At 42.9% G+C, this 19,618-nt stretch overlaps 3 protein-coding genes across 6 annotated transcripts in view; 1 reads left to right on the top strand and 2 right to left on the bottom strand.

Moving 5' to 3' along the window:
- Window positions 1-296: 296 nt before the first annotated feature.
- LOC133956667 (YTH domain-containing family protein 1-like) lies at window positions 297-8,743 on the bottom strand. Of its 2 annotated transcripts, none has more exons than XM_062391908.1 (6): window positions 8,295-8,743; window positions 7,522-7,546; window positions 5,390-5,469; window positions 3,295-4,935; window positions 3,103-3,147; window positions 297-2,891 (listed from the first exon to the last, which is right to left on the bottom strand). In XM_062391908.1, exons 1-6 carry the CDS (start codon window positions 8,319-8,321, stop codon window positions 2,865-2,867), a joined length of 1,845 nt encoding a protein of 614 aa, XP_062247892.1. In that variant the 5' UTR covers window positions 8,322-8,743; the 3' UTR covers window positions 297-2,864. The 2 variants fall into 2 exon arrangements, with proteins under 2 accessions (XP_062247892.1, XP_062247893.1); XM_062391909.1 differs by having other exon boundaries at window positions 3,304-4,935.
- A 2,582-nt stretch (window positions 8,744-11,325) lies between these two features.
- Window positions 11,326-14,949, top strand: birc7 (baculoviral IAP repeat containing 7). The gene is made up of 7 exons (XM_062392886.1): window positions 11,326-11,941; window positions 12,479-12,578; window positions 12,737-12,818; window positions 12,933-12,978; window positions 13,566-13,775; window positions 14,329-14,394; window positions 14,594-14,949. Exons 1-7 carry the CDS (start codon window positions 11,401-11,403, stop codon window positions 14,791-14,793), a joined length of 1,245 nt encoding a protein of 414 aa, XP_062248870.1. The 5' UTR covers window positions 11,326-11,400; the 3' UTR covers window positions 14,794-14,949.
- An 83-nt stretch (window positions 14,950-15,032) lies between these two features.
- Window positions 15,033-19,618, bottom strand: part of nkain4 (sodium/potassium transporting ATPase interacting 4) — a 44,354-nt gene continuing 39,768 nt past the window's right edge. Inside the window, exons 6-7 of one of the 3 annotated variants that reach the window (XM_062392883.1) lie at window positions 18,076-18,160; window positions 15,033-17,362 (exon numbers count right to left, since the gene is read on the bottom strand). In XM_062392883.1, the coding sequence (XP_062248867.1) occupies window positions 17,353-17,362; window positions 18,076-18,160 (95 nt within the window). In that variant the 3' untranslated portion in view covers window positions 15,033-17,352. Of the gene's footprint in view, window positions 17,363-18,071; window positions 18,161-19,618 lie in introns of those variants that run through there. The other 2 variants (XM_062392885.1, XM_062392884.1) reach the window with 2 other exon arrangements.

Here is a 19,618-nt window from a genome sequence, read left to right as displayed (position 1 = left end):
AAATTATTTTTAAATACCATAAAGGTTTATCCTGGGCTACAGCCCTTCCATCTCCATGTTAAATGTCTGTAGCCGACCTCTTGAGCCTGTGGAAACAGAGGCGTGCTTTGAAGAGAGCATTTACAGTCCACTCTAACAGCATGATGAAATAAGACAACACAAAAACAGTTCCAGCCTGGCAAAACCTTTCAGTGACATTTAAGAGCTGGTGCTGGCCCTCAGAGCTCCCTCTCTGTGTAGAAGGTCACTACCGGTGACTGGTTACTTCCTGGAGAATTCACGAGAGCAACACAAAGTAATTTCTTAATGGACAGTTTATTAAGGCTCCATTTCTTCTAGAAAGAAAAACCAAGATAGCTCTTTTGAACAAGTTATTATGCCACTACAACTGTGGTCTATAAAATAATCAATGTTTAATATTTCAGGTCATTAATCCTTTTGTAGTGTTGAGACATATACTTTGATGGCTAGTCGGACATCCCGTCTATTGCAGCAAACCTCTTCTGACAGTTATCATTCACGTGCACGTAAAGCCCTGTACAATCATCACAACCAGCTCATGCTTCCTGAGGCAAAGACGGCCGTGGACTGCGCTATCGGTGGCCTCCTTTTAGCTTCTCATCTCCCCCTGACTCTATGCCGGATGGAGAGAGCAGGTGTTGGGGAAGGCAAACACATGAAGGGAATTCACCGTATTGCTTGGATCAACCTAGCTATTGATTAGTTCAGGTAAAACAGGAAAAGAGATGGAGAAGGGAGGATCCTGTCAGAGGTCCGTTCTCTACATTACAGGAGGAGGGGGGGGGGGGGGGGGGGGGGGAACGCTGGCCAAGTACAAAATACAACGCAGCTTCACACATCTTGAAATACGGCCTTGAAGCAAACGGTTAAGCAAAGTGCCATCTCAAAGTTATAAAGGGGTAAACTCACAGAATCAAGATGGATCATACAGCACACACACACACTGTCTGACGTAATCTGAAAAGACCAAACAGCTTCATGTGTCCAGGCAACATTATCGGAGCAGGTGCAACTGTCATTACTATCGGTTTGTAACTGAAATATTTCAAACCAAAACGGTCAAGAATTGGGATCAAAATAACAGATTTTGATTTGGAATCTACATCATATTTACGCTTGTAAAAATGAATAAAACAAAACGTGACAAAAGAAGAAAAGACCCCACTGTATGAAAAAGACATCCACGTCTTATTCCTCTCTGCAATATGGTGACCTCACAATCCACAAAATACTGAAGTAACGATCTCAAACTAATCACGAGAGAATCTGCTGATCTCCAATGCTCCTTAACTAACAAACTGTCCTGTGGCTTTGAATGCCCTGAAATAACAGAAAGGAGAACAGGGGGGACACCGTCCTTTCAGGGACTCCACAACATTAACACTCACCTACTCGTTTCCAGCAGACTTACTATTTTGCAGCTTGCCATGCATGGCACACACATCTATTAGTGACTTTTGTTCTTTTAACTTTTATCTTTTTTTTTTCATAAACATACCTGAAAGTACTATACCGTTTCATAATCAATGGATTCAGTCTACAACAAACAATATTTTTTTTTCAACAACCAAAAAACACACAGAAACCACATTTCATTCTTATTTTTTCTTACTTGATAGTAAATCAGTTACATTAATTTTTAGGTTATACATTTTTAGGCTTTCTCCATGAATATATAGGCTCCTACGTTAAAGCTTAGCATTACGACCAACATGATAGACTTAGCAAACCAAATTCAAGGAAAAGGAAAAACAAAAAAAAAAAGGATTAAGACAGAATGATGGTGAATGGACAAACATGTGAACCCTCCCCCCATTTTGTGGAACAAAAATGCAAAAGCAACAACTCATTTTTAACTGATTATAAAACAATTTAAAATGGTGGATGCGACAGGTCTCTCAGACTGGGTTGCGTACACAAGCAGAATCTCCTGATGAATCATACAAAAGACCCCTTTCAGACAAACAACAAGAAGAAAGCAAAGCAGAGGAGGTGTGGAGGATGTCAATAGTACAATTTTTGATTTAAATGGTGAGAGTTCTGGTTGTGGAGGAAACATCTGTTATTTCTTTCCCAGAGGCCTTTGCAATTCCTCATCTGAAATGTCTCGAGTCCCGTGTGACTTCACACTATCCCTGATTTCTCCAGCAGTGTCACTGTTTTGAGCAGTTCTTTTGAGAAGTCACCAATAATTAGAAGAAAAAAAACATTAAGGCTCCAGAAAGCAGCTTTCTGAAATGAAAATTGTCAGTAGTAAGCCAAAAAATAGAGATTTTGTCGATCTGAATGAAAAATAGATAAATCATTGAAGTTTTAATATCGCACAGTTCCAAGTCCGACATTGCCTTTGGGATCCTCCAACCCTGTTGGCACAGTTAAAACTCTGAAGCATGGCAATGTTGCCCCCACATGGACAAATAGGGGCAGGACACCTCTGTTCCTGATTGTACTGAAATATAAAGTGGCAGATATTTTTCCTCCATGGTGCAGTCAAACCCTGATTCAATTGGAAAGAGGAGGGGGTGGGAGCAGTAGAGAGGAAACCAGTCTGGTGATGAGAGAAGAGTACGAGCTTGAACGGAAAGAAAAATATTTAAAAAAGAAAAAAAGCTGAACTAAAGAGGGTGGTGGCGGCGGCTTGGTAATACATTAAATCAGCTTGTTATCCCTGCACAAGAAGTGGGTGGTGTATGGGGCAAAAAAGCACAAGTCTCAACAATGGCAGAGATTCACCAGGATTAAATAGAGAAAAAAAAATGGGCTTGGTTGCATTTTCATATTCTTGTGTCTCTTAAATCAAAGGTCCTAGTGTAACTGTTGATCAAGCCAAGGATGAATGTCCTCTATTGTTTATTCCTGTTTTGGCGCTCCTGTTGGGAAAGAAACAACATATATAATTAGATAAAGAAACTGACAACAGCACAGTAAAATGTAGTATATTTTGAATTGATCCATTTAAAGCAGAAATAAAATATCAGATTATCAAATTCACTGCACTAAAAACACAATTAAGAGTAATCTTCAATGAATTTCAGAAAAAAATCTGTTGTAATGACACCAAGAAATATGATAGTTCTTTACCTGATCCAACCGAGAGCGGTTTTGTATTGGAGGAGGTTCAAAGGTCTGTCAAAAGAAGCGAGTAAGAGGAAATGGACAAGAACAAAAGAGACACAAAACAATCAGTTAAGACAAAATATATTTAGATACACTAACTCTACTCAAGGTGCCAAAGAAATTTTAAAAGTAAAATGGTGAGGTAACTTTACCCACCTCACGCACCTCTTCCTCCTCCTCCTGCCTCTTCTCATAATGGGAGAAGTCATCAAAGATGGAGGTGGTGTGTTTGTAGGTAGCGATGATCTTGAGCACCTGCTTGGCCTTCTCCAGAGGGACCTCCTGGGTGTCGCGTGAGTTGGTCACTGGCTTGTTGTCGTTGTTCTCCAGGCGGATGTGGCGCAGCTGGCTATTAGGTACATCTTTTACAAACAACCAGTCCACGTCAAACTTGCCCTTCCACTTGTCCTGTGCCCAAACACCTGCACTGGTGCCATAGTCCACTGGTGAACGCATCTCCGCCACACCGCAGAAATGACCACTGCCGTTGACACTGAACAGCAGGTACACAGGACCTTTAGCATTCATGGCCCGGAAGGCTGAGTCCAGCCGCTTGTTGCCGTGCTCCGTGCTGCACCAGATCGAGTACTTGATGGAGCGATGTATATCGTCCTCAGAGTAGCTCTTAATGATGAAGACACGACCGTTCTTCAGGTTCCATTCAAATTCCTTGGGATTGTAGCTGTGGTTGGCACGCAGCTTATCCAGCACTGGATGGGACTCTCCACCAGGTCCCTGGTTGGCAGAAGACTGGGGGCCAATGTTCCCACCACAAACCAAACCCATCACACCACTAACGTCTGGGCAGGGGCCCCCTTGCCCATAACCTTGGTTACGGTTGCGTGGGGCAACCCAGCGGGTCTGGGGTGGTGGGGGCTGGGTATGGTTCTGGTAGGGCTGAGGTGGAGGTTGATGGTGCTGATGATGATGATGGGGGGGCTGTAAGGCCATAGGCTGCATCTGGGGCTGCATCATCGACTGGTGAGGGGGCTGCATCGGTCCTTGCTGCATGGCGGCTTGATGAGACATACCATGAGGCATGCCTAGATGCTGCTGCTGCATTGGAGCTGTGGCTACTTTAGTCCCTGGGCCCTTTTCCCAGGTCCCAATGTTCATGTTGTGTTTGATGGGGGGCGGGGGCAGAGCTCCTCCTAGATTGGTCATCCCTGGCTTTACCTTAGATTTCAGCTGCTGCATCTTGGCAGGCTTGCTGGCGATGGACGCCCAGGAGGTTGGTTTAGGTGGGGGCATGCCAATAGGTGTGGCTCCATTTCCTGTGGCCACTGCAGGTCCACCAATCACAGATCCCACAGCCTTGATGCCGGATCCCTGTCCTGTGACATCCCCTCCGATCTTCAGGCCAACCATGCCCTGCTCCAGGCTGTTCATACCAGGGGCTTTGTTGAGGGTGTCACTGTGAAAGCCCGTCTGACCATCAGGCACCATGGTACCCCCCAGGGAGCTGGGAGGATAGCTGTAGCTGCCACCATAAGCTGAACTTTGAGTCTGCTGGCCCTGGGAACCACTTGTGCCCCAAGCAGAGAAGGCAGGATTTTCAGGGAAAAAGTTAAACCTGTGGGGGTAGATGCTGCTTCCCAGGCCCCCCGGCTGGCCAAACACAGTGTCCGGCATGAAATGATGGTCTCCATTACTTAAGGCTCCGTAGGGTGTGAGGTATGGAATAGGAGGGTCCCCTCCTGTGGACCAGGGAGCCTCACTGAGGGGGTACGGAAATCCAATTGAGGGGGCGTAGTAGCTGGACAGGTAGGGGTCGGTGATGGACTGGTAGCTGTTGTTCTGGACAAAGGAGAGTCAGCAGAATCACAAATCAGCAAATGTCTTACACTTTGATTTGAAACAGCTCAGTAAATTAAACTGCAAGTCCTATTGTATAGAACATATCTTCATCACCAGTTTGAACTTCAATGATTCATTTACTTGGCATTAATTGTAGAAATATACAATAATTTAACTGAGAACAGAATTTAATACTATTCTAATCACTAATCAGATCATGTTATACTTCTACAAATGTGTGCTGTCCATGTAAAGGTTACTATTTACACATAACAGGAGTTTGGTCTCGTTTAATGCTCAACAATACATTTCAGTAATTAGAAAGTTAATTCATTCTCACTGTGCGTTTGTGCACATACTTATACATCATGACAGAAAAAATCCTTATAAAGAATCTGTTATTGGTTTTAACTGTGTGTTAATTCGTAACAATTATCAGAAGATGGAGTTTTACCTGAGTTGATTGACCAGTGAGGTAAGGCTCAAAGTCATTGTCATGGACAGTCTCCTTCTGATGCAGTGAACCATTTTGCACTGCAACAAAATAAAGGTTACACAATTAAGATTTTAAACACATGTAGGGAGGACAACGCCTAGTTTTAAAAAGGTACAGACTGCAACAGCGGCCATTGTGATCATCTTTCTGCGATTACCGAACACCATTCAAATATTGATCATATTGATTTATGTTGACATTCATTTATTTTAATTCACCATCACATTATTGGTAAATAATAATAGTTAAGAGATAGATAGTCTGTAGAAATCCAGGAGAATTTGATTTTGTGAAAACAGCAGCTGATCCCCGGCTGGATTTACTGCGAGCGATTGCGGGGAGTTGATGATGCTTCACACACGCAACAGAGGCAAAAATGAAAACAAAACGAAAACAAAAATCTACCGGTGAAAAGCAATGACACACATTTAGACAAAAATCGATGAAGATGTCAGGTGCTTCAAACCAAATCATGTTACTTCCTGTATCTGCCTCCCACAATTGGCTGCCCCACCTCTTGCCTGAAAACCTCCAGCTGTGTTACTCTGGGTAAACTCTGTAGACAAGTCTCTGGAATTGAGCAGGGAGTCATGACTGAAAAACAACTACAGTGTCACACCACCCTCTAACCAACTGCAGTAAATCAAAGATGACATGAACATCATATAAAATACAATTACGAGGCCATAACAAAACAGTTGCCAGCAATAATTGAAATGAGTAACTGACCAACACCCAGCAGATGATGTTTTGAGTACGAAGCATTAATGGTGAACTTAAACGTGTGTAGTTTGTTACTTCACATAGAGAAGCGGCTGTGGACATATTGAAAGCACTGCAGCTAAAATGATCAATTAATCATTTTAGGTCAATTAATCCATTAACTGATTAATGGACAAACCATTTTGTTAATCAGGCCTATAGGTACCTCTTATGGCTAACATACCATAAAATGTCATTGTTCCTGTTCCTTCTTTAATCAATTAAAAAAAAAAAAAAAAGATTTTCATTCCAAATTTAATATTTTATGGACCCAAAACCTTGTGAATCAATTAGGAGATAGTAAGTATTTTACAACAGTTTGCCTTGTGTGTTCCATACAGCCTCATGTTTGCCAAGTATATATGACCCAGTCTTCAGGTCCTATTTTTGTCAAAATGACGCAAGGACACTGGCTCTTGAGCGCCCGCCTGCCATTATTCCATTCCTCAGAACTCTTTCCCTGGTCACTGATCAGTTTGACTTAAGTTTAATTATCCACATTTTCTGATTTGATTGAAATATCCCGGCTAGAGCACGTGGACAGTAGCCAGGTGCATTGTGCTGCAAGCGTGAGTTTTCTGACAATCTACTAGAACTCAAGCTGACCACAAACTCCACTCTCTGTGAAATAGCAATTACAGACATTTTGAAGCAATCTTTCAGTGCCTTGTCCTCAAAAGACAGATTTGGACGGAATATCACTAGTAAATTATAACTGTGAATGCCAGTTCTTCACAGACTTTATACACCACCATTGTGCAAGGGGAGAAAAAATGCTAACACGACAATATATCCTCCCATCATGGATGCTGTCAATTGACAAAGAAACTGAATAGAGTCGGTTCCCCATGATTGGAGGTTTGTGATAATGAGGTTTCTGAAATTAACCTGCCCATTTAATAACATGGTGAATGCTCTACTTCAATGTCTCTGCAAACACTATTATTTCCACGGGTTTCCCAGCTCAATATGGTTTGTGCTCTGTATTCATCTTTGACATCTGATGAATATAATTCACCCTAGAGCGAGACAAATTATTTCAGGAGATACTCCCTCCTAAATAATGTGGATGGTGATGAAAGAAGATTAACTCGAAAAGAATAGCCACACCACAAGATTCTGTGCCTTGTGATCATATTGTACAAAAGACCACAACATTTGATGCAGGAATATACAAAATGTGATTTGCTGTAGTTTGAAAGAGGTGTGTGCCTGAGCCGGAGTGTGAGTCCATGATGGGCTGGTGTATTTAGTGATGAACTGTAAGCCCGGAGTAGAGATCCAAACAACATGATGTGGAAAAGATGTTCTGTGATATTTCCACTCACCTTTAGACGCTTGTCCTTTTGATCTCTGCATCCAGGTTGGAACATGGAAAGAGGAAACATGGAAGAAACAGTTTGAGATTTCACACAAAAACACACTCACACACACACACAGGTTGACACAGTGCAGCTTCACATATTGTCTGGACACAGGCAGAAGCAAAACCATTCAATTAACGTTCGTCTGGAGCAAAAACTAGTTAAAATACCAGTTGGCTGTAAGATATACATACATTAGAGTAATGCACGTTAAAATGCACAACTTTGCCCTACTTTCACTAACGTACCCCCCCCCCCCCCCCCCCCTTTAAATGGCGTTAATTGCGTGAACACATCTTGTAATGAAGTTAAAAACAACACGCTGGGAACATGTGGCGGGATATCGAGCAGGCATTTGAGGCATCTTCCATTAAAAGTTGTGGTTGACAAGAGAGGGTTAGCGTCAGCTTCCAGTCGTTAGCTTCAGGTTTCACGTATTCAGGAATAGAAGGAGGCTTTTTCTTCCTGCTAAAGTCGACGCCATTAATACAATATATTCACACAAATATGCATTCAACAATATTTCAGTCAAATATAATGGTGTGGCTTCCCTTAAACGCTCAGTAAAAGGTGAAGCCGTTTCCCCGGAATGTGGCTAACTTGCTAACTAGGAACACCGGCCAGCGCAAGTAGCTAGCTAGCTCCTCCGAGGAATAGCCGTAGCCCAGTAAATCGTCAACGTTAGCGGGTAGCTTAGCTTCCCCCCTCCCCCGTACAAGGCGCCGCGTCCTTCCTACCTGAGGGTCAATGCTTGTGGCAGACATAATTCATGAAGCAGGTCCCGGGTGTTCGCACAGAGCCTGAGCTTGTGACTGGATTCTCGAGCCCCGCGACGTGGAGGAGAACAGGCAACTTCCCCCCAGCTCAAGTTAGCTCCGCGGCTAGCTGTGCGGCTTTAGCGTGCGGGCTAGCTCAGCTGTGTGTGTTCCGCTGTGTGCACGTCTCCCAACTTCCACACTTCAAGTCTGCTCGCCGCGGATTCTGGGTCCGGGAGCGGCCGCGGGGTCCTGGTGCGCGGGTGTTTGCGGGTCGGTGCGGGGATCTCGGAGCTGTTTGCTGGTCTCGGGCGCACTTCTGTTCTCGCCTTTACTTTGTCTTTTTTTTCTTCTTATATTCCAGAGAGAGAAAACGTTAAAGCCCCGTACACTTCCCCAATGGCTGCTCCATCCGGGCTCCGAGCCGCTGCAGTTCACGTCGTTCCCTGCGGGGGTAAAAAAAAGAAAGAGGGGAGGGAGTCGGGGGGATGCGACCTTCCCATTCTTTTTTGAAAAGCAGGTAACTGAAGCTACGGTCTGTGATTTGAATGATAAACAACTCGTATGCATTCGATGTGTACGAAGTTCACTCACGTGCACACGGGCTCTGGAGACGTTTCCCTGCAATCTCCGGTGCTGTGCAAGGGGGGGGGGGGGGTGATCAGCAATCAGCAGACTGTGTGTGGTTGTTCTGCAGAGGGCCACGGTGCATCTGATTCACTTCTGCTCATGTGAGTCTCACTGGAATGCAACAAAATAAAAATAATATGAGGCAAAATCACTGCTGTGTAATAATGCATTCGTTAAATCCCTCATGGTGTTAGAACCATGCTGCATCTTCAGGTGACACAGATATCTATAGGCAGGGTTTTGAGAGTGTTTGGAAAAGTGAGTGGGTGGTCACTCAAAGGGAGAGTCAATCTATCAATAAATCAACAACATTTCATTGTAATGGCGTATTCACAGATTTGTCTCAGGGCTCAACAAGAAAAAACACCTTTTGACAGGGGAAATAACAGAAACCTCAGAGAGAGTCACGTGTGAGGGTGTGAATGCATGGGGCTCGTAACAGGCTGACATTCACCACTGCAGAGGATGTTGTGATAATCTGAGGATGACTGTAGCAATGTGACATGGACAGGCTGCAGTAAATACAGTAAATAAGTACATTTAAGTATTATTATCCTTACATTTAAGTATTGCATGTTGCTTATTATTACTAACTGATGCCTATTTTTGATCCTTGGGCTGTAATATTGCAATTTCCCCCATTGTGGCACTAATAAAGGATTATCTTGTCTTTTCTTATTTTTTTCTAATCTTATTTTATCTTATCTTCAATAGCAACAATTATTACTCTGGTTCACCACAAGGAGGCTCCATGCATGGAGTATTAACCACCTGCAGTTGTTCACGTTGAATATTGAAAACTGTCACGATAATTATAATAATTATGTCTTTATGTTTGTAGCACTTCTCAAAAAATTGTGCTTCACAAATAAAAATACACAAGTAAAGTAAATAATACATAAGCATAACAAAAATCTAATAAAAACAGAGGCATAAAAGAATAAAAACACAAACATGTGACAGAGATTCAAGCATGACCTCCCAATACAATGATTTAAACTATAATCAGGGCGCGTGGTATATTATAAAAGTACGTTTTGAGGTTTTATTTAAAGGAAGCTCTGTCCCTCTCAGAATCAGAATCAGTTTAAAGGATCCTGCCGGAGGACTTTATGGGTTATTGCCTTATTTCCGTGTTCTCAGCGTAAATGAATGATGATCGGTGAGATCTTATTATCTGATCAAACTCTGAGTCAACTTGTATCTTTATCCAACTTGTACAATAAACTCTTTAAGAAACAGAGGCCGCTGATAAAATAAACAAGCAGCATAAATAGTAAATTATATATACATATATGATTTTTTTAATCATAACTCAACCAACACTGAAATGATTCATATATGAAGGCCTACGTTATTTCTTAATTCCTCAGATAGTTTGTGTGATTAAGGCTATAATCTGTAGCTGAGGGTGAATTTGAAGGGTCGGTGTGACCAGTAGAAATAGTTGATTTACCTACAACCTTATTTCAGGCTTCGGAGCGATGATAACACAGCTAAACTCCATCCAAAGCCACAAAGTAAGAGCCTTAATAAAATCTGTAGAAACGATTCCTTACAAATGTCTCCAATTGTTACAGGGGTCGCCTCTAATTTAAGAAAATATAAAAAAAACATACTGAGGCTTCTTTGTCTGAACTGTGCCACCAACTCTATGGCCCATTCACATGTCAATAACAGCTTATTAACACAACATACTTCTGGCTCGTCTTTTTGAAAATAAGAGTCCCGGATATACCAGCAAACTAAAATAATTTGAACTTATGTAAAAGGCCATCCAATAAAACAACAGCCTACATACATATATAAATCAGTGCATTCCAGTGTTCAAGGCCATTTGGAATTAGAAATATAACTGTTAACCATTCGAGCCATTGTTTATTTATTTGAGTTAGTCTCTCCTTAAATTTACCACAGCAACCAACACACCTCAAACGTTTTCTGGGAAGTCGAGTCCTTCAACAACAAGCAGAGAGACTGATCAGTGTCAATACGTTTAAGATAGACAGCAGTAGAAGTCACTTTTGTGCTTCCAATACATCGAAAGGTCTTTACAAGTTGAACTCAGTGAACTCTAACGGGATAACCAGCACAATAATCACTTTGTTACTGTGCGGAATCATCAGTTGTGATCTTATTCTGTTCTAGCTGCTATACTTTAATATCATTGTAACTTCCCTTCAAAAGGGATAAATCAACATTGTAAGGTTTAAAGTACACGTCCACAGTTGTTTAGATGTTGGGCCTTTACCCCTAATAGGCAGAGCAACATGTCATATTCAGGCTGTCATTCATCCATGCATCAATGAGCACACACTCTGGCATGTAGTGGATTTTCTGGAAAGCAGTCTCCTGTAGGCCAGCGTTCAGGCCCACACAGCTGATCATATTATTCCAGTCGCTGTGCTGCACTCACCTTCAGTTCAGCGTGTGCGCTCCACTATGGACCGCAAAAGGGATGACTGGCACAGGATACAAAGAGAAAGGAAAAGCTACTTGCCACAGAATGACGGATGACAGAAGTACTATGGTGCACATCCTCGAGGAGCCTCGGATGAGAAGAGAGACGACGAGACTTCGAACTTTTCAGAGCTGGCCAGCGGATGCACCTGTAACGTCTGGAGAGCTGGCCAGAGCGGGCTTCTTCTTCCTCGGCCCCGGAGATAAAGTCCAGTGTTTCTGCTGCGGGGGGATTTTAAGATGTTGGGTCCACGGGGACAACCCGGCCGAGGAGCACAGGAGGCATTTCCCCACCTGCAGTTTCATATTGGGCCAAGCCGTGGGGAACATCCCTCTCCAAGTTGGATTCTCGGACTCCGTGGACGGCCAATTGTTGAGCCAACTCCAGAGGATGACTATGGACGACCAGGGGACAGCTGGACAAGCGGTGTATCCAGAGATGGAGGCGGAGGATTCCCGGCTCACCACTTTCCACAACTGGCCCACCGAGGCCTCGATCCAGCCAGATATTCTGACTAGAGCAGGATTTTTCTACACAGGTGCTCACTGTCTCACACTTAACCCTGATGACATTTGTAACTTAATATATATATATATATATATATATATATACTTTCTTCATTTTTGGAGTATCCAGGCGTTTATTAGAGTGAAATTTTCAGCACTGACCCAGTCCCTGCTAGAGTGACCTCTCTTTTGTGAGAGGGTTCATGGTTCAATTGTCCTGCTGAGTCATCCTGTTGTGGACAGAACAACCTGGACAAAGCTGGGGCTGCTAGAGAAGTAGGGCTCCGCAGCTTCAGGCAACACACAGGGTGTGGACACAATATCACGAAACCCTATAGAAAGTTGTTAAAGTATGAGGAGCATTTTGTGAAGCTATTGATGTTAGTTTTGTTTCGCGAAAGGTGGATTTACCTTTCTTTTAATTTACAGGTTATGGTTTGTAAAGAGATCCCCCTCAAAAACACATTCAGTTGTGTTATTTTTAATCTTGTGTTGAGTGTAAGTTGATTTTCTCTGTCCAGTCGGTGTCACTGCCCTTTTTCTAACAGCAGTCTGGTTCGTCCCGACAGGTCACGGTGACAATGTCAAATGCTTCTACTGTGATGGCGGCCTGAGGAACTGGGAGCCGGGAGACGACCCCTGGCAGGAACATGCCAAGTGGTTTCCACGGTAACACCAGGACTAGGAAACAGTATACACAAATTTGTCGAACACATAATATTCCTGTTTTGTATGCACTGGCAAATTAGGCTTCATTGATATGCTATGCATTGGTTTCTGCTCTGAGATAGAAAAAAACAACAAGATAACATATTTGTATTCCTCAGGTGTCAGTTTTTAATCCAGTCGAGGGGGCAGGAGTATATCAGCAACATCCAGGACGCTCATTTCCATCTGGGTGAGACTGTGGTGAGAATCCTTTGCATCTGGATAATATCAGTTTGTCATAATGCAGACACAAGAAGAACAATTACCACAATTACAAATTAATATATGTCACGATGCTTTGATTTGAATTTCAAGGGTGGATCTCCGACCTCGACGAGCAGAGATATCGGCTCCAGAAATGGTAAGTTCTATCAAATGTTTTAAAAAAGGCAGTAACTGAAGGACATGGGGACGTAAACGTCCGCCTGCGTCTTTGATGCACATCATCAAAATGTCCACATCCACTCTTGCTTGTTCACACAACAGGGGGAAAGGTAGAGCAAACAGGCTGAGTTGGTTTTTCAAATGAAAGAAAAGCGAAACTGCGGCACGATGATTGAATCTCGAGAGAACCATCTTGATTGAAACGGGGATTTGGAAGGATAAAAGCAGACCTTTCTCCTGCACTGAGGACTTATGTTTGTTATTGGATTGCAGTAGTTAGGGAGCACTATGGAAATAATTTGACTGTTGGAGCGGCAGACAGGAGAGGCCAATTATTCCATACAATGCAGGAATCACACTTATAATCCGTTTCAGCAGATATATAAAGGAGATCTGTGGTTTGAAATGGCAGATAAACGTAAGCTGCGCAATTTCTCCTGTCCTCTCCTCTGCTCTCCTCTCCTCTCCTCTCCTCTGCTCTCCTCTCCTCTCCTCTCCTCTCCTCTCCTCTCCTCTCCTCTCCTCTCCTCTCCTCCTCCCCTCGCCCTCCCTCTCGTCTCACAGATGTGGTCGCAGGGCTGGCGGCCTCCTCAGCCATGCTCTCTCCGGTGGTGCAGACCGTGGTTCAGATGGGCTTCGAAGACGGCCTGGTGGAGAGTCTGGTCCAGACCAAGTTTCTATTGACGGGTCAGCACTACATGTCAGTGTCTGACCTGGTCACCGACGTTCTGCAGGCCGAGGAGGAGGAAAGACAGAGGGGGCCACAGAGCAGAGGTAACAGCCAGTGGTTGGAGAGTAACTAAGTACTTTTTTTAACTTAAAGTACTTTTCTTTGATATACTTCAGTATCTCAACGTTCACTTCCATTCCACTGCCACCATTGTAGTGTTTACTCCACTACATCAACACTTCAAAATACATTGCATGGTAAACATTTCTGGTTGGAGCCTTTTAGATTTCTCCCCTGAATTTTAAAAATTTGATTTAGACCTATAGATGAAGAGAAAGTCCCCAAAAATCTTTCTTTCCTGTTTCTTTTGTTTTCCATTGATCTTGTCATGACCCCTAAACAGGTATGTTGTGACCCATCAGAGGAAGCTGTATCTGTATCATGCCGATGAAATGGTTCCACCTGTTATATCATATATCATAATTTGACTGTCATGGCAGATTATGTAGGAAAAGTACATTTACTTAGGCTTGTTTAAGTTTCTGTAGTCATTTACGACTATTCACACAATTATACTCAAGTAGCATAGGTGCATTTATTAACTTGATATATTTCAGTGGTGTGTCACTGTCTTTCTTTAATGTTTGTTCTCTTCAGATACTGAGACGACGCAGGGCTCCAGTGCTGGAAGTGTGAGAACACAAACACCCATCAAAGGGAAAGGTCAGAGGTCAACATCTATCAGGAATAAAAGCCACTTTTGTTCTTGAAATATTTTCATAACGAATTACACCATTGAACTGCTACATGATTCCTCTATCCTGCAGCAATCCGGCTTCAGACATAACACTGAGCTTGTATTTTCTGTGCGCGTCTTCATGTGATTTTTTTTTTATCTTTCTGCATGTGATGTGACAAACAGTGAAGGACACCAGTCCAGAGGAGATGCTGAGGCAGCTGCAGGAGGAGAGGACCTGCAAGGTGTGCATGGACAAGCTGGTGTCCATCGTCTTCATCCCCTGTGGTCATCTGGTGGTGTGTGGCGACTGCGCTGCCAGCCTGCGTCACTGCCCCATCTGCAGAGCCGTCATCAGGGGCAGCGTTCGTGCGTTCATGTCCTGAGGCTGCAGTAGAGAAGCCACTGCTTTACAGGTGTTACATGAGTGGCCTTGAGTTTTTCTTCTCTACTCAGTTTTCCCCTTGACCTGATCAGAATCAAGAGTGCTGGTTGCTTGTGTTGTCAGAGTTCACAGACTATTTTCTATAATAAACATTTTAAGAGGCTCAGCCGTTTGTGCGTTATTTTTATTTTTCACACAATTCAAACCTTGACTAAATGACACAACACAAGTTCATTATAAGAGCACATTCTTTTATTAACAAACACCTATTTACATGAACACAAAGCACAGTTCAGGATAAATAGGATTATGCAATCAGATCACATGGGAACAGGAGAAACACAGGACACGAAATAAAGAGAAATACAAAAACATCCACTTTTCCACTTTCTATGCAGAGAAAAATTATTATCTACACAGAGGTGCTTTTATTTCTCAGTGGGGAAAACAACACTTTGACAATCAAACCAGGTTTGAGGCTGTATTGCACTGAGAGGAAGACTATTGTTAATTAATGACTTTAGTAGCATTTCACTACTTGTAATGATTATGTTACAGTATGAGGTGATTTGTGTTTTGAACTAACCCACACCCCAGATATAAACTACCAGGAGTGTGTGGACATTAAATTATAAAAGACAATAAGTACATATCAATTATTGCATCTATCCAGTATAATAACAATTCAAAATCTATCATTGTGACATTAGCCGGCAGAAATGGGTCGAATGATTTTCAGGATCAAAATTGTAGACTATCAGGTAGAATGAAGAATTTTATTTTGAGCTTAAACGGACAAAAATAACTGCTTTGTTCGCACTGTTTTGATTATAGAAATAATTGACATTCTAAGACTTTGCAAATACTGCAATCAAATGAATATCGTATTGAAAATTCTGTGGCTAAAAGCAGACCTTAACCTGAGTGATAAAAGAAAAGGACTGAAATGCAGTATTGAAATAAATCAGTAAAAGGTCTGACTCTCTTTACATGACGGTTACTTTCCAGAAACCATTGAGAAACTATTACAAATCAATGAAAGATAAAACACTTGAGATTTACGGAGGTGCAGGCTTGTGGCAGGGGCCTTGTAACCTGTACATGAACACTTTAGCCACCAGGAGTCACTAGTGATTCACACAATCAGTGAGGCGCCAGAACAGACTGTATAGTCCTGATAGGAAAACATAAAGAAATTAAAAAAAGTGCCACCAATCGGTTCAGAGAGATATGATGCACTTCTGCCCTATATCAACTTATAAGGTGGCTGGATCAGATTCAAATAATTGTGAGTAAGAAACTACTCAGCAGAAGATTTCCGTTCCAGATTCACCAGCTCATTCACTGTAAAGTCATCTGAAGACACAGATTTGCTATTTTGTCATCACTTAAGATGTTATACACATAATTACAATACAAACCCTGTAAAAAACATGCTATAAAACAATCACAACTGAGACTATCACCATTGAGAATCTAAACTGTTTGACCGACAGGAGACGAACATCTGATCCACTCACGTATAGCCATGCTACTTCTACACTGAGGACTATACCCATACGGACTCAAACACTGCTGTGTGCAATATGAAGTAGTAAAACAATCGCTATTGTTTTCGCTGAAAGTTAAAAATACGCTGTGCAACCCTTGCTTTAGAGTGTGTGTGTGTCTGTATGTGTGTGTGATCTGCCCTGATGTGTTGTCGTCAGTAGTTAAGAGGAGAAGTGAGAAGAAAAGCTCTCGGCACATCTTCTGACGAGGCTGTTGGCGGAAAATAGTCACAATAGTAAGACTCCGAAAATAAAAAGGTAAAACTCAACATGCTGCTTCCTTGTGACTGAACTCTCAATCCAACTCCCCCCCCCCCCCCCCCTTCATTATTTACATTTTCTATTTTTGACAGATGCCGCTGAAGGTTTTGGTGCTTTTGTTCCCTCCCCTCCCTCGGCCTCTTCCTGCTTCACTTGTGTATTTATGCACACAGATCCTGGCCTAAAGTAAACAGGCGGCACACAATAGCTCATTCCACGGGCTCCACTGTAATTCAGCCCTCCGGCCAAGATCTGAGCCAAACCGGCAATGACACGCTAAATCACTGAGTCCTCTCGAAGTCACAGACTGGGAACGCTGGGCAGTTCCTGGTTACATACACACTGTATTTATATGCTGCACGTGTTCTATACAGTCATTTTCCGGGGGAGTGTCAAGACCAGTATGGGCAGGTCAGAGCAGCAATGGGACCTTAGCAAAGAACTCAACACAAAGAAAATGATTGATACTTCCCTAAATACACAATATGAGGCTTTGTTCCAGTGTAATTCCCCCCCCCCCCCTTCGTTCTCAGGGTCCTTCATCTCTCCATGGGAAACAATGGACCCTAACTGAGAAGTGTTGGCTTTACTGGGCGGCAAACCAGTAAATGACATGTTTAAAGAACTGAAATCAAGAAGGGGGAGGAATGTCTGGCATGCCCCGGTGCACTGGGGACGTTTGTGTCAAAACAGCCATTTTGTCTCCGTGGGAATCTGCTGTGTCACCTCCCTGCTGGACGCTCTCCTATTTACGTAGACCTGGAAAGGAGAGAACCACGGGAAGGAAGAGCAGAGGGTTAGCAGCCATTGGACACACACATGCACAAACAAACACACACACACATCTGGATGAATCTATCCAGAATATAACTCCCTGTGGATTGAAGAGACAAAAAAACTTCCTCCCATTAGGGACAGAGCTGATTAAACTGTCAAGGAGCTAACAAGACATTCATTTCACGTTGGCCGAGACTTATTACACAACGTCCAAGGCCTATTGTTGTAAAATTAACTGCACCTTAATTGATTAATCCAATTTGAGACAGATTCTTTTGTGCGTTCCTCTTCGTGTGCTTCTTTCAGACACTCACAAAAACACACAAAACGGCACAGTGAAAGGACTTTTTATTCTTTTCTCTCCAGACATGACTCAAATCCCCGGACACTGAGCAAGGACCCGTCTGCACAGCCTCCTCAAGTCGCTCGTGTTCTAAACTATACTGCGTCCTCACCAACGTGCTCTTCAGCAAACGTGTAACTTGACCTTGAGTTAAGAATATTTTGTCAATTTGATTTGATTTCTTTAAAAACTTCAGGGGGAAAAGGAGGAAAACAACAAGACACAGGTAGTTAAATGAGTGAATCCTAAAATGTGCAATGCCTCAAACATCAATGGTGATATGCATACAGTCACATTTACAACTCAGAGGGAAACACCGTGTACGATGGGATGACAGCACCGTCATACTTACAGGTACATGGGCTTTAAGAGGAGATGAGATGGTTTCTCATTGACATGGTAGAGAGGGAATGGGTCAAATCCACCAATAAAATCAACTGAAAACAAAGGATTACACACATAAATTATGGAGCAAATCAAAAGACAATAACCAAATAAGACACTTAACGAAAACAAACAAACATGCGTGACCAAAAACACAAAAACAATAACAACATGAGCTGAATGAGGAATGAGATGGAAAGACACTGTGGGAACAGGAGTAAAGCAAGGGCCAAGAACAGGACACACTTTTTTAACTTTGACAAACAAATGAAGATCTCTGCTTTAACTCTTTTTTTCAAACGCTCACATCTCTCTGTTTATTTTCTCGCTCTGAAAGATCAGACTCCAGGCGAGGGGGCAGACGGGTGTAACGCCACGTGGGGAACCAGCGGGACACTCTGGTACCAAAGTGCTGCGTATTTATCACAGATGCAGAGAGATGTCTTTTTTTTTTGTTGAGATGAAGGAAAGTGCTCGCGGCTCTTTGGGGGGAGACACAAAAGGCTGAGTGGGAGAGAGGGAGGAAACACAGGGGAGGACGAGGGCAGTCGTGCTGGTCGGTCTGACTGACTGACGGAGGAAGGGGGGGGGGGGGGCAAAGAGATTAAGTTAGAGCAGGAACCTGATTCAGTGGAAAAAGAGGCCAGACAAACAGTGGATCCCGGACCAAGAGGAAAAGAAGAAAAAATTAAAAAGGGCAGATCTGTGACTTTCTGTTGGGAGGAGCAGAAAAACACAAGCCAGCCATGGAAACTACCGCAAGGCCAAATCGGTTCCATCCTGATAAGAGGAGGCCAGGGTGGTCTGCTGAATACTGATAGGTGGACAGGATGAGCGCACAGAGCCACAGGGTGCTGTGGTTGTGGAAGGGGGGGGGGAGACTGTCCCTATCCTCTGACCCTGCCCTGATCCTCTATAGGATTCATCTGTACACACACCTCTTCGCTGCTCTTTTCTGTACCAGTGATTTTGTCATTATGAGCAGGTGGGGATCCATCTCCTGCCACGATGAACTGTGCTGAGGAATACACTTAGATGATAATGGCGGCTGCCGTTTTTAGATAATCCAACAACTCAAGGGACGGAGGATATCTGTTTCTCTCAGTGTGTAAATCCAACACTTTGATTCTGAGGGAAATATCACAACAACAACTACTGGACTGTGATTTTTGGCCGACAATCGATGTCTCCAAGTCAGATTTTCCAGTGTTCATTTACAGGAGTGAAATCAAGGAAAACAATAACATACTGCATGCTGGGTAATGAGTCTTTGTAAAGTTTTACAGGAATATTTGAGTCTTTCTGAAGTAAACTGTTTTTCATGGCTGTTGTGTGAATAGCAAACAAAACTTAAAAAATAAATGCAAAAAGCTGTTCTTGGCATTCAAGTGTGGATTGCAGAATTTTGCGAAGACCTGTATGGATTGAAAACTGTCACAGAGTATTTGACGTGTTCTTTCGAGAAAAGGTCACGACCTTGAAAATGGATATTGGCAGTTGATCTGTGCTTT

The sequence above is a fragment of the Platichthys flesus genome, chromosome 7 (genome assembly GCF_949316205.1).
Source record: "Platichthys flesus chromosome 7, fPlaFle2.1, whole genome shotgun sequence".
Lineage (NCBI taxonomy): Eukaryota > Metazoa > Chordata > Actinopteri > Pleuronectiformes > Pleuronectidae > Platichthys > Platichthys flesus.
This window is presented reverse-complemented; position numbering and strand designations above follow the sequence as displayed.

Bases quoted from the DNA above. Each gene is read 5' to 3' on its own strand.
- birc7 (XM_062392886.1), top strand. From the start codon at position 11,401: ATGACTGGCACAGGATACAAAGAGAAAGGAAAAGCTACTTGCCACAGA. The intron at 12,579-12,736 runs GTAACACCAGGA...TGTATTCCTCAG, and splicing joins CATGCCAAGTGGTTTCCACG to GTGTCAGTTTTTAATCCAGT. The intron at 12,819-12,932 runs GTGAGAATCCTT...TTGAATTTCAAG, and splicing joins TCCATCTGGGTGAGACTGTG to GGTGGATCTCCGACCTCGAC.
- LOC133956667 (XM_062391908.1), bottom strand. From the start codon at position 8,321: ATGTCTGCCACAAGCATTGACCCTCAG. The intron at 7,547-8,294 runs GTAGGAAGGACG...ACCTGGATGCAG, and splicing joins CCACAAGCATTGACCCTCAG to AGATCAAAAGGACAAGCGTC. The intron at 5,470-7,521 runs GTGAGTGGAAAT...ATTTTGTTGCAG, and splicing joins AAAAGGACAAGCGTCTAAAG to TGCAAAATGGTTCACTGCAT.